This window comes from Cariama cristata, unplaced genomic scaffold (assembly GCF_000690535.1).
Source record: "Cariama cristata isolate BGI_N322 unplaced genomic scaffold, ASM69053v1 scaffold8962, whole genome shotgun sequence".
Lineage (NCBI taxonomy): Eukaryota > Metazoa > Chordata > Aves > Cariamiformes > Cariamidae > Cariama > Cariama cristata.
In genome coordinates, this window is record NW_009603213.1 from 54605 (window position 1) to 68997 (window position 14393).

Genomic DNA, 14393 nt, shown 5'->3' on the forward strand with positions numbered 1-14393 from the left:
AACACACACTGTATTCCCCAAAGTCAGATATCCCCTGCTCTGTTTTACTTTAGGTTGCTTTAGTCCGCTCATGTTAGCAAGCCTGCACAAAGGTAAGGCTTGCTAAAGCTTTGAGAAAACATTTACCTTCATCCATGCCATTGAGTATTTCGGTTAAGTCTTCATGTTTGCTGTCATACTGGTGCTCCTTCCATGTTTCACCATTTTCACTTCGAAGTACAATTAGTTCTCTTTCCTTTCCTCGCATTGATCCAAAATGTGGGATTTCCACTATGACGGGGCTAGAGAAAAAGGAATTGTATTATTTTTTAATCCTGTATCTCCTCACTGCCCTTAATTTCCTATGGGTGTTAAGTCCTTAAGAAAACTACAGTCATTTTAAATAGTTAGCACTGTTATGGTAAAAATGTTTTTGAAATTGCCAAAGTTGCACAATCCTTCATCATTTAAACTATAATTAATAGATAACTTGAAAATATTCATACATAGCTCATTTTTAACATAAATCTTCTGAAACAGCTGCCTACTTGAAAAAAACAGTGACAACTTTTGCTAAGGAGAGTTCCCCCTGCTCATTTATCCCAGGATATAGGTGATCCAACCTGCCTCCAGCACACAGAGCACTGCTGGCTTTTAATTGGCATTAGCATAGTGAAAATTTGGATTTGGCTCAAGGGATCTAAAGGGGCAAAGTCAGTTCAGAAACAGTCCATCTATCCAAATGCATGCAACAGCTACTGACTGCAGCAGGAGCTGCACATGTATATAGGTTTTCAAATTCAAACTAAGTCCCAAACTCTTCAAAGCTCTCCCTGGCTCTCTGTTGATGGAGCTCCTGTGAAACACAAGAGGTTGTTTCTCATTAACTTCATTTTCTGGTTCTCATGCCCAAAATCACAGCTGCAATGTCTGCCCTGTAAACACTGCTGGGGAATGTTTAGATCCTTTCAGGATGGATTGCTCTCAGTTAAGCAACATCATGACCACATTTATATTAGTTACTGTCAAACATTTTGGGGGAGGAAGGAAAAGGAATGAGAAGGTGGTTAATAATACACCTATGTCACCAGACAATGTACCTTCAACAGAGGACTGCAAGTGCATTACTGAACAGTTATTGTGAACAACCGACAGAAACCACCATTCACTTCATGTGCCATTCCTTAACAAAACAGACACTTTTGCCAAACACTTCACAGGCAGGATATGCATTTTAAAATATGCTAAGACAAACCGACTGAAATCACACAGTAAGTGAACAATTATGGATTATGCAGCTTTAAGACATTTAAATAGACAGTATCATTATTTTCCTACAGAGGTTGTAAAGGATTTCACTGCTTTGTAATAACTCAGTTAAAAGTGGCATCACATGATGGGAGAAGTATGCAGCACTTCTGTGGTACTGTACACCTGCAAGGTGTCGGGTCCATTAACCAATCAATTACTTAAGCACAGAAATCACAACAGCTATCAAGAGGAAAAACATCAACTAGTTGGAAGTCCAGTTTTCCCATTAAAGACCAAGGGAGAAGAGTTAGATAGTATTTTTTCCCAGGAAAACAGAAAAAGACAGTTTAATTAATACTTTAGATGCTTTTGAGAACCACCAGGCTATTACTCTAATCTCAAGTCCTTTAAGAAGAAATCGGAATGTAGCTGCTGTCTCCCATTGTGCACAGCAAAAATTCAAATACATTGCTTAGTGTATCTATTTACTCTCTAGTTCAAAAAGAGTACAAACTGAAAACTAACACTATAGTACAATCTTTGCAGGCTAATATTTCAGATACTGTCTCTGTAAATATTTAGAAACCACACGATTTTGTGCATGACATTTAACAAGAATACTCAGTGAGAAGGTATTGAACAGGTTTGGAACACCAAACACTCACCACTATTTTGAAAACCTAATGCAATAAATTTCACAATATGGTTTGAAAACAACAGTCAAAAATATATGGCAACATTCTTACATTTTTAGACTATACACTCCAGTTCCTTTGGGTAGCACACTTGGCTTTATAAATTTATTTTAACAAGATGCCTCATGTAGGTTGAAAAGATTAATACTTCTCCAACCTTGTTGAATGAGGTCATTCACTCAATGACATTTTTTCTAAATAATCTTTCATAAATAATAGACTTTATGCGATCACATTTTACAAATACTCTTCCCAAAACAGACTCGCACAAGGCCTGTAAATACCTTCTCTACCACAGGGTTGAACTTAAAGGACTGTCACTGTATATTAAAATGTATTTGATGCAGTTGAAACACTTCAAATTTAAGAAATTACAAAAGCACAAAAGTTATGAAAGCAGAATGCTGGCAGTGAATTTTACATGCCTATAAGCACAAGGTAGTAGCAGAGCTATTAAATCAAGCCACTATGATTTTCTTTCAGTGACATAAATCAACTGAAAGCTTTAGAAAACTTAAAAAAAAAATAAAATGGGAATAACAAAAAATTGGAAACAAAATAAAAACTGTAGACATTCTTTATCTTTTCCGTACATATCCTACCCAATAAATTTTGTTCCTTGTGGACCAAGCTGCAGGATTCGGCTAACCATGCTCTCACCCTCATTTAGAGGGGGAGGAGTGTTAGGAAGATGCAGTTTACTGAATAACATCCATGCAGCAGGAAGAGAAACGAGAAGGGGAAATTAGGAACAAGCTGTCATTCCCGACAGAACCAGCAGTTTACACCAGGGTGCCACTCATGGTAATGAACAAAATTTATAATTAGGAAAAAAAAAAAGCCATATCATAGTGGATTGTTTCCCCTATTTTAAGCTTAAAAAATGGTCAGTTCCTAGCATTTGTACTACTTGATGCTCTACAGTAAGTGCTCCGCCATCGCTCTTCAGTGTCTTTGCTCCACGGGACAGAGACAGGCAGCTCCCAGCAACTCTGGCAGGAGCCATGCACGTGCCATAGGGAACAGATCTCAATATTTGGGTCCTTGTGGGTGACTTTAGGACACTTTTTTGTGACAGTGATGTTTCTCTGACACTCTATGAGCAAGAGAGTCAAAACCTGTTCTAAGTTATAGGTGTGTGACTCCTCCCGACTTCAAAGGCAGGTTGCATGAGTAGATGGGGGCAGGACCTGGCCTTTTCATGGCTCTCCTTACCTTTGGCTCCATTCTATAGTCATCATAGAGACACAGCTCCCCTTAAAGTACAAGGGTATTTTCTGGAAGGAATGGCAGGTTGGCATTTTTTAACATTTCAAGTTATGTAGCCTATCTTACACGCTCAAATGAGGTAGAGTCAATGTTTAACTACTTAGATCCACAGGATAAAGGAAATGAAAGATGCAACATGAGTGTAAACAATGAAATTCACAGAACAACTCACCCTAAAAATTGTGCACCTGCTGGCCCCATTTCTACAAGTCTACTCGCTAATCCTTCTCCTTCAACCATTGGTGGTGGGCTGGCCAGTTTATGCCTCTTTACCAAGCGGCAGGTGATGCGGGTTGGTGCCGTACACTTGCGTGGTGGGATAATTATTCTCATTCCATGATGGCGACTACCCCTCATCGAACCCCCACGTGCATCAACCATAAAACTAACCAGGAAACTGTAGGAAAAAGGAAACACGTCAATGAAAATGGTCACAAACAAGCAAAAGATCAGCAAAAAGTCAATTGCAGCAGTCTTTAAAACACTGTTAGAAAAATCCTCCCAGTCCCAGCTAAACTAAAAGGAACATAAAGATTCTTTTAAAACTTATACTTACATGTTAACTATTGGTTATCAAAAGCAGGAATTGATAAAAGGTCTAGCAACATCATGGTGAAACGAACAGGTGCTACTGAATAATTTGGATTGAAAGGGTACACAAGTAGTGTATTAGTAGTGGTTTACTAGAATTTAAAAACATATCTCTGTTGCTGTTAGCTGTACTGTCCACAAACAAGAGGAATTAGCCTCACATGCAGAAAGGAACTAGACAGTGTAGAAAAAGAATAAAAAATGCTTATTATTTTGGGGATCTCAGTTTTCAAAACCTCCTGTCTCATTTGCAAACAGTCCTGATGGCTGGCAGAGCGAGTGCTGGCACCATTGGTGACAGTCAGTCAAGGCTACTAAGGGCTTCCATTGATGGGGAAGGAGTGACAATATCAAGTACATAACTTTCTTTAGGCTGTTGGCACTCTGGAGGAAATCATGCCTTTACTCCTCTGTGAAGGTGACATTCATTAGCAAAAACTGACATTAAATAAAAATCGCATTTGCCAGTGTCATTCCAATGCATAATTTTCCATTTAATATTAGAAGGGCAACCAATTATATTTGTAAGTGGTGAGTGGTAGATTTTAAAATAAAATTCTTGTTATTAGCAAGGGAATAATGAATATCAACAAGAATAATCGTTAATAGCCATTGTTTATTTAATCTATGAAATGCTGAGAAGCTGCACAGGTGAAGTGATACTGTCTTTAACAGAACAATGACTGGAAAGTGGAGTTTCCTTCCAGGACCAAAACCAGACTTCAGCCTGTTTCAAAACTGCGGCAAAAATCCTTCCAGTTTATGGGGATCAAAACACACAGCTTCCTGCAGTGCTAAACAGTTACGAGGGGTCTCCTCTGGTGCTTCAAAATACCTTCCCTTTTCCTCTGTACTGTAAGCTGCTGGGAGAGAAGAGCTCCGGGAAAAAGATGCAATAACAGGCCAGTATCAAAAGGGACATGAGTTACCAACTCAGATGTGATGCCAATACATTTTTTGTTTGCTGCTTCTGGATGATATGCAGATGCTGACACAGCTAGCACATTTGCTGTATGGTTTCATGATTTTCAAGGCTGTTGCCAAAACTTCCAGATCTTAAGAACTAAACCTTCACATGATTAACAGGTGAATCCATTCATTTTCCTGGTTCCCTACTGTAAACTGAACTAAGGGTAACAGCCAATAATCCAGGGGGGGTCATGAAGATTCTTTAAAAAACTCTCAAGTGCTCCAAAGTATGAATGGGAATCTGTGTAAGACTCTTACACTGGCTTTTGAGACCAGCAGGATATCAAAAGCAACGGCTGACATGTACTGGCCAGGCCTGCAAATAAGCTGCATTTGGAAGTCCGGCCAACGTGGGTGGGAAAAATCTGCACAAAAGCAGGAGTGTAATCAAAACTTGGTATTTAGTGGCCTGCAGGAGACAGGCGGGTAGGGACACAAGCTGTAAATATATGAAGCAGGACAGAAAGGTTGTCCAACTGAACTCCAGATAAAGAAATTGCTACATTATCTTTCTTCAAACCAAATTAAAATCCATCAGTAAAGATGTGGAGGTGAAACAGCCCTCTGAGATGACCCTAACCAAATTTATCATTTCTTGTGCCCCAAACACTTTACAATACTGAAGGATGGAACAAAATTCATGACATTTCACAGTAGTTTTCATACAAATAAATTGTACGCACATTTCTCTCCTAGATCAACACACCGTACTCTAACGAACAAATCCAAACGCTGCCGCTAGGGTATCCCAATTCCTTCTAAGAGGAATAGTTTCAGTGGGACAGGATCTTTGCTGAATGGCTAACCAAGCGCTTTCTACAAATACTATATCTATGTCAAAAATAATATGCTTAATCTTGAAATTATTATGTTAATCTTAATATTTATAGAATACAAGATCTTAGATGTCTGTAAACTCTGTTGACTGGAACACTTTTCTGTTCGCTAGCAGAAGGCTGTACCAAGCAGAGGTGCCAGCTCTACCAAGCCTGGACCTCTAGTTCCCTCTCCCCTTTGCTCACTGAGCACTATTAGTCTGTCAGCATGCTTATGTCGCTTTTTCTCCCTGCAGCTGCTCTATATGCTGGATGGTGAAGGCTGATGGCAGCAGGCAGATGCCACTGAACATGTAGAAGGGTAGGCCAATGGTTCGTCTTCAGAGCCGGCAAGGAGCCAGCTTGTGACTAGCTGTGAAGAGAGTTCAAGACAATCCATTACAATTTACTATGAAGCAAAGTAAAATATTAAGCAGGGACCCACAGCCCTTGGTCATCAAAGGGAGAATACTGAAAGGAATTGGTGCTTTGGCAGCCTTTTGAAAATGTGCGTGGTTTTTGTCTGCAGAGAAGATGGGGCCACTTCAGACTACACGGAAGCGCGCAGGGCGGAGGGGTGGCTGGCTTCAGGGTCGATGCGGCAGCAGCTCTGGGGAGGCACATCTGGTCGGTGCACCACAGAGCAGCAGAGGGGCCTCCTGGGGAGCTTGGCAAGGCTGGGCTTGGCCTGGTGGCTCAGTACAAAGCAATGTTTTGGAGAGCTGCTTATCATGTACGTGATTACTGGCATATTGAGCCAGCTCAGAGTTAATAAAAAAAAAAGGAGTTTTTCATCTAATGCAAAAATGCCAAAGCTTGCACTCAGATAAGATGTTGTCTCTGTATCCAAAGCATTTAAATGATGCAAGTATGTAAGAGTGAATTGTCAAAAATCTCTAGGCACCTAAATCAACTGACTTAAATTAATAATTAAAAAAAAAATTCAATGGAAGTTAAAACTAAGTACCTATAAAAATCAGGCCCCAAGTTCTCAGGTACGTTTAGGCTGTAGATTTCAAGGTCAGTCCAGCCTTGGCAACCTGGGGCTTAGCACTGCTAATGTACACTCTCACAGCAAGGGTAGATTAACCCTTGACATGAGTCCATGCCCCACCACAGGAACTAGCCCATTACAGCCAGCTTTGATGTCTACACCACACTGCAGCCTTCAGTGAAGGCAAAACCTTCAGCAGATCAGACTTTATGCATATTGCTGCCACATAAAAGTAATCATTGTCAACAGCACATTAATTACTTCCTTGTTTAGTTTTCAAATTAGTAGTTAACCATTTAAAACAATAAGAAATAATTCCAAATAGTATTTCATGCACTTTCTATCAAAAAGATTAGTAGTCGATGCTTACCTAAATTAATGCTGCACTAATAATGGAAACTACAATATGATCTCTAAAACACAACGCTAAATGCTAATGAGCATTTCTACTTGAATACATGGAAGGGATGAGGATGTGGGCGGATGCACTACAAACATCTACACACACTCTGTGGGGAAAAAAGTTTAAAACAAAAAAGAAAATAAAATGAGGATTCACATAAAGCACAGAGTTATCACCTTGAATCATACTGGGGGAGTGGAGAGGAATAGCTGCAAAATAATTTAGAAAGCAAATGGGAAAAATTAATGTAAGATAATTAGAGGCAAGCAACAGAAAATATCAATAATAAGTGCAAAGGAAAAGTAACAATCAGAAAAATAACAAAAGCAACACATTCAAAGGCTAACTTTAGAAATTATTTGGCTTTTGCTTTGCATATTGTGATCTATGTCATATAAAATATGATACACATGGAAAAAGAAATCTGAAAGGAAGTGTTCATTTAATTGGTCAGCACAAGTCCGTAATTTCTCTGAGAAATGCAGAAGCACATGGAGAAAAGAAAAGCATTTGTAATTTACTTAGGTCAACGGAGAATTTATTGTAACACAACTTCTTTATTTAATTCCCAAAACTTGCTCTTCTGTGCCATGGAAAGCCAGTTCTTGCACTTTTCTATAGTAGTTTATATCCCAAAGTATGATGTATAAAGATGTGTATGGCAGGACACTTGAAAGGAGTATGAGTTCATGCTATTCATAACACTGCTTTCAAAAATGAGTTCTTCTCTGCATACAGGAGGTTGGTGTAAACTGTAATTAATCTGACGTATTCCAACTTGCAAGACTGGATCCAGTATTTCTGAGTTTCTCAATATGGAAGGCAGTATGACACATTAATTTCTTTCTTTTGGCTAAGAAAACCAAGGAGTTAAAAAAGGCAAGATGTAGAGAGCACACCCACATTTTAGTTTGAGAAAGTTGCACAAGTAAGCTCATATCTGAAAGCTGAAGGCCATTTTGGGGAAGCGTTTCTACCCTTCCAGAGGCCTCAAGATTCATGACACATTTCAACGTACTGCTTGCAATGGACCCTGTTCAAAATATATGCTGGCAAAACAACTTATATGAACTCAAAGAGAAAAACATCAAACATTATATCTTGGCTTAAAAAAAGGAAAAACTAGAAGAGTCGAAATTACTGCCAACAAGTCCTTCTTTCAGTGATACATCGCTGGATCTCCACATCCTGCTCCCAAAATTCTCCTTCTGCCTCAGTTAAGAAATGGGAGCAAACTTCCATGCTTTCTTCTGACGGTGGGTAAATGAGGAAAAGAGCAACCCAAGGGAGCGGACTGCAGAGGAGCTCCCCCAGCACAGATGGGATATTGCAGAGCCCAGGGGAGGATGAGGAATGCAAAGAGCGGTGGGGTCAGGCCCCGGCCGCAGGGTGACCCAGACCACGAGGGCTGCTGTCAGCAGGTGACTCCGGCTGGCGTACCTCTGCCTATGGCCACAGAAAGAACTGGGGATAAAGCTAGGGATGAAGCACCACGAACATGTGGAAAAGAAGTTGCTTTTCAGAAAAAGACTGACAGAAGAGAAGTGAAAAGTCATGATCCTCTGCATATCAGAGGTGCTGAAAGATGTGAAGGGAACATGTGTTGATTGCCCCAGATGAAGATAATAGGGAAAACCAAACAGTATCATATTATAATATGAGGCCACAATTGAAAAGAAAATAAACAATGAGTGAGGTTTTTTCCCTAACAAAGGAACTGAGTCATCAGAGCATCATTTCTGATGGACTTTATCTGTCAAATAAGAAATATGACAGGTCAGAAAAGCTATAACTGTTTGGAGAATATTTTGGTGCTCAGATCTTCTTCCTGCCCTGCAGCCCCAGGTCCGCAACCCTTCCCCTCTGGCCAGCAGCTAGGGCCACATCTGCATTAGCGAGGACTGACATACAAAGGCAGCAGATCTGAAGTAGCTGATCTGAAAGATCTCCAAAAATATGTTTTGGAGGGTTGGAACCATTAGTGAGCATGCTGAAGAATTAAGGACAAACAAGTATTGTCCCAGAGGACTGGCAGGATGCAAACACGAGACCTATTTTGTACCAGGATGAAAAGGAGCCAGAAAATTTTAGACCAACCAGTCTAACCCCAATTACCAGAAATATTCAGGAATAAATTATCCAACAATCTATAAGGGTCTAAAGGATAATCAAGAGATTACAGCTCACCTACCACCAGTCCTCAAAATAAAAACGAGCCAAAATGTAAGTGGCAAGAGTCACTCATGTCAAATGAATTTAACTTCTTTCTCTGACAGGGTAACTTATGCAGTGGACATATGGAAGAACCGTCTTGGTATTTTAATAAGCAATCAATCAAGGTACAGTATAGATAAGGTAAGTGTACAAAGAGATACCATCAGTTCTTTACTGTTAAACTGAAAGGAAACTTCAAGTGGAGATTTCACTGTGTTGTCCTGAGCAAGGTACTAAGCTAATGTCTTCATTCACAATTTGAATGCTGGGCAGAAAGAAAGTTTGAAAAGTCTTTGGAAAATGGGATCAGAATTAAAAGCTACCTTGCTAAAATGGAAAAAGAGTCTGGAACCAACATACTGAAATACCATAAAGGCAAACGCAAACAGAGGGAAGAAGCCAAACACATAAGCACAAAACATAGAAAAAAATAGCCAGACTGCAGAAAAGAACCAAGAAATTCAGGCAGATCACAAACTGCAGTTACCAAAATGATAATTCTCATTGTGGGCTTGCTTAAGATTAAGTGTGTCATGTGTCAGACCAAAGAGGTAGTGATTCTGGCTTAGAAATAAGCTATCATCAAAGAGAGGAGAGCCAGGCAACAGCAGCAAAAACACACTGAAACGTGGAAAGCACCACCTAGGAGGATCTGGGACATTTTAGTCTATAGAAGTCTTCCAACATATAAAACATTGTTAAGAGACCAGTAAGATATTGTTCTCTGTGACTGCTATGGGTATGAGAAGAAACAGGTTCAATCTGCAGCAAAGAAATTTTAAGTTGAATATCAGAGGAAGAAATATCATAACAAAGGACAGTGAACTACTGAAGCCAGGGGACTATACAAACTCTTATTTTCAGTGACTATGAAGAAATTAAACTTATTTCAGGAATAGCTTGAATACATTTTATCCTGTTGTAATGCAAATGGGTGGACTACCAGCTCTCTGAGGTCCTTTGCTTTCATACCTTTCAGCAATAACCAACAGACTTCAGCTTTTCATACTGCAATTCTTGACGTTTCAACTCTAGCATTGACAATGTGCAGTGTTTTATCAGCTCAAGACCCAAAAATACACCGTTGTATAGATCTGTTCAGCAGAAGCAGGTGTTTACTTGTATTGTGGGACTGCAGCTTTAGATCTGTGGGACTTGCTGCTGTTTTGGAACTGAAATATTTTGGTATGTGCTGCACTCATTTTCATTAATAGAATGTAATTAGTCATAAAATGGAGAAGTAAATTAAAAAGTATATGAAATTTTATGTCCTGATCTTGAAAACTAAACAACAAATATTTATACTAGACAATCTCATATGCAATGAATTCTTTCAGTTACACGTTTATTTGTAAATTTTTACAATATGCATTCAAACATCACTACTATTGCATTTAAATCAAGTCTATGTGGTACTGTCAAGAAGCACCACAACCACAGTGATGACTCATATGTAAAGTAATAGTACCACTAAAATCAAACTACAGATCTTGGAGAACAGGCAGGAGTTCAGAGGTATAAATAAAATAAGCGGTTAAATTAAAGCCCCCCATTTTTTTTCCTCTATGAAAGAACAGAAAGCATAACATTGTATCTCTGATTTCACATTCCAATTAATTTAATAAAATTTAAAAAAAAAAATCACCTTCTGACACTTAAAAGCAAACACAAGCATAAGCAACAGAAAAAGCAAACCAGAACTATTAAAGAGAAGGCTGTGGGATGACAATGTTTTGGCATGAATTTTGCCACTGGCTTCAACTGGAGCAGGAACAGACATGTTATCAGCCATTACAGCAGCCTTTATTCTTCAGCTAACAATACACTTCCACATTTAAAGATAAAAGAAATCTGTTAAGTGACCTACCCAGAATGGATGGGACTTGAAACAAGGTTAACATTGTCCAAGGTGTCCGCAGCCCAGCTATAGTGTCTGAGAGAATCAGAATCAAACTCCCTCTGAAAGGTCAGGTGCTTAAAAACATAATAAAAAAAACCACAATACATTGAAATTTAAAATTAACACGAAAAACACTTGTCTTAAATACAAACTAGTCAATATAATTCTATTAAATTTAGATCTGGTCCCTTTCCATATAACAGTGTTGATATCCCAGATGTTAAATTACCAGAAATCTCATAACAGAAACATGGAATCCTCAGGCAAACTAATCTTACATATCTTCAAGCATTCTTTTTGCCTGCTTTTCCCACTTCTTTCAGTTATAACTCTCTCCCCAGTCTTTACTTACATGTGCAAGGTTAAAAAGATTGAAAAAAATATTACCGTTTGTACTGCAATCATACACCATATGGACAGGCAGTGTAATATTCCCCTACAGAAAACACCATTGGATAGATCCTTATTCAAGCAGCACCTGTGAATAACTTCACTAAGAGTTTAATTGAAGCTGTTAATGCATGACCAAGCTCCTGGTGGGAGGAGGGTTTAGTTTGTCTTTACACACGTACAACCAACATGAACACTGTTTTCTGGAGTGCCACTGTCTCTACTCATCTCTATAAAAATAGCTTTAACCCTGCGAAGCGCTGGCACACTGGTGCTATAATTAACTGCCCCATCTGACAGACATTGAGGCGTAATTTATTTCTTGCTGCTGCCCATGGACATGTGCACACACGCTCATGCATCCTGTGCTCCGCAACAAGGTCTTGCACTATAAATCCTCTTATCTGTGTAGCAAAGCCATTCTAGTTATATATTCTTTCTTCTTTCTTTCTTTTTACCTAGGAAATTAAACAAATGAAATCTTCAAATACTGTATGCCCGTATTTCTGGGGTGATATGAAAGCTTCTAAACAATTTAAGAAGCACTGTCAGAAGTAACATCAATAAACCTAAGTCAAGAAGCTGTCACGCAATATGCACAGACTATCTTCACACAAGATGGTGTCAAAGATGCCAGTGTTTCCTGTAAGTAGGTTGTTTTCTACTTACAGGCAAATACATCTACAGAAAGCAGAGTCTGTTAAGACTAAAACCTCATGGGCTGTTTTCAAATCAAATTCTGAAGGTTCAAGTCAAACCTGAGCCAAGCACACACTTCTACACAGGGAATTTTTCCTATTTCCACCTAATTTTTTTATGTACTGGCACGTAGAGATAGTGTAAATGAATTATTTTGAAAGGAAATATCAGCATTAGTAGTATATCTGGCAAAATCAGTCATAAACACACAAATATACTTCTGTTGAGAAGCTTCCAAAAGATAAGCAAGCAGATAGTGCTCTGCTGTTGGCCAGAACCTGCAACCCTCCCATCATTCTGGGGTTTCCAAAAACCTTCTCTCTTTAGACATTTCTTTCGTTTTAAATGAGCATCCCAGGTTTCCTTCCAAAAACCAACGACTTTATAATTTACCGCCAATCGATAGAAATTCCTCCAGGGTACAACTTTGCTCTGTCATCTGTCCAACACTGTGGCAACGTGGCTTGATGCCTCCTTCTTTTGCTACCCTAACTCTTTTATTAGGATCTTTCATTAAACTTTTTGCTGTAAGATATGTACTTGAGGCCTGATAGTTCAAGCACGGACAACAACAATAATAGGCAAACTTGCATATGTTAAACACCAAAATACACCACCAGACATAAAAGAGAAAATGAATGCCATTAAAACAACGGCAGTTAAGCAATGGCAGTGGATTTAATTAGCATCATTTTGAAAAATGTATCATAATTTAGTTTAATGAAGACAGTTTTCTAACTCTTTCCAATAGAACGCTAGGGATTCTTCTGTATTTCCTGAATAACCTGCAGTTTAGGCAGGAAAGCCATCACTGTGGATATCTGCTATTCCAAATGATCTAACTTTGTAAGAACTCATACTGAGTACAGTATTACTTTTGATACCAAACAGTGTAAGATCCAGACAGTTGGTCTCAGAAGCTGTAAAAACTTAGATAAACAAAAATAAATGTATTCCTTTGCTCAGTGGTTAACATTACCATCAAAAATAGGACAAAAGAAAGAAACATAAGTAGTATATAAAAAAAGAACAACGCAATTTAGTGTTTGTCATTCAAATGCCTGCTAAGCCATAACAGTATCACTGCACTGAGATCCAGGCACGTACCAGGACATATGCATCAACAAATAAACGTGGGATCATGTTTGTTCTAACAGATGAAAAATGCTAAAGTTCCTTCAGCAGTGTGATACAGAAAACTAAATGTAGGGCCAAGTAATTTCTAAGGAAATACCACCACTCTAAAATAATCTATGCTAGATATCGGTGCAACTACGCCCACCAAGTTGCTGTAGGTTTGCCTGCATACCTACACAGGGTTCCCTGGTCTATTCCTTTGTCCTGAGATACTGTCTGTATATCAGGTGACTACATTTTTTGATGCATTCCTTTCTGACAAATTGCACTCTGACAGATCTGTTGGACATATTTACAGCCAGCAAAAGCACAAAGCCTGCAGCCAATAATTTTGGCAGAGAAACAGAGTAGGAAAAGCTAATAGCCGGACACATGCATCTTACACACAGCACACATCTGTTGATCTCATTTTGTCAGTCTGTTGAGGTGCTGGATTTTCCAAGCAGGCAAAAAAAATCTTCCTGTGTAAGTTGCAATATAAGCAGTCCAGAAGATGGTACATCATCAGTGACATCAAATCACAGGATTCATTCTGTGTTTGGTCAGCTCCCAGTGTTCCCTCCCTGGACCAAGGGAGATTAAATATGCATTGCTAAAAGGCGTGGCATCGTTAAATGCAAATGTATGTATAAAAATACTGATGGTTCTGCTGGCAAGGATCCTGCTGGTTGCATAACTGAATATCCAGGCTGCATAATATCAGAGTTCAGCAAACAGAAGAATTTATGCTTCCTCCCAGATGAATTTATCCAAACACAAGAGATTCATCAAGCTGCTATGTAATGGACAGCCTGATTCATCCTGCCCTTGGCTGATTAAATTCAGAGGCTGATGTAAATTATTCCATGGAGAAAGTCGTTTGGATTTGTTCTGAGTTGCTGCATCCATGGTAATGCACCAGGACACAGAAATTTTAACTTTGCTCCAGCTAGGTTATGAGGCACAGTATGGCCTGGACTCAGACTTCCCTGTTGAACAGGGTCAGCAATAAACCACTGAGGGCAAACAATGGAGAATATCATGACTTCTCAGGGAATTGTTAGAAGCTCTTCTCTAACACCAAATGTGTCATGCTGGCAGTCAGGTT

At 39.1% G+C, this 14393-nt stretch overlaps 1 protein-coding gene across 1 annotated transcript in view; it reads right to left on the reverse strand.

Moving 5' to 3' along the window:
- The window catches only part of ANK3 (ankyrin 3, node of Ranvier (ankyrin G)), a gene marked incomplete at its 5' end in the record, with an annotated part of 65258 nt that extends 54104 nt beyond the window's left edge, over nt 1–11154 (reverse strand). The window contains 3 exons of the mRNA XM_009695082.1: nt 127–281; nt 3367–3591; nt 11048–11154. Of these exons, the coding sequence (XP_009693384.1) occupies nt 127–281; nt 3367–3591; nt 11048–11154 (487 nt within the window). The remainder of the gene's footprint in view (nt 1–126; nt 282–3366; nt 3592–11047) is intronic.
- Nucleotides 11155–14393: the final 3239 nt, after the last annotated feature.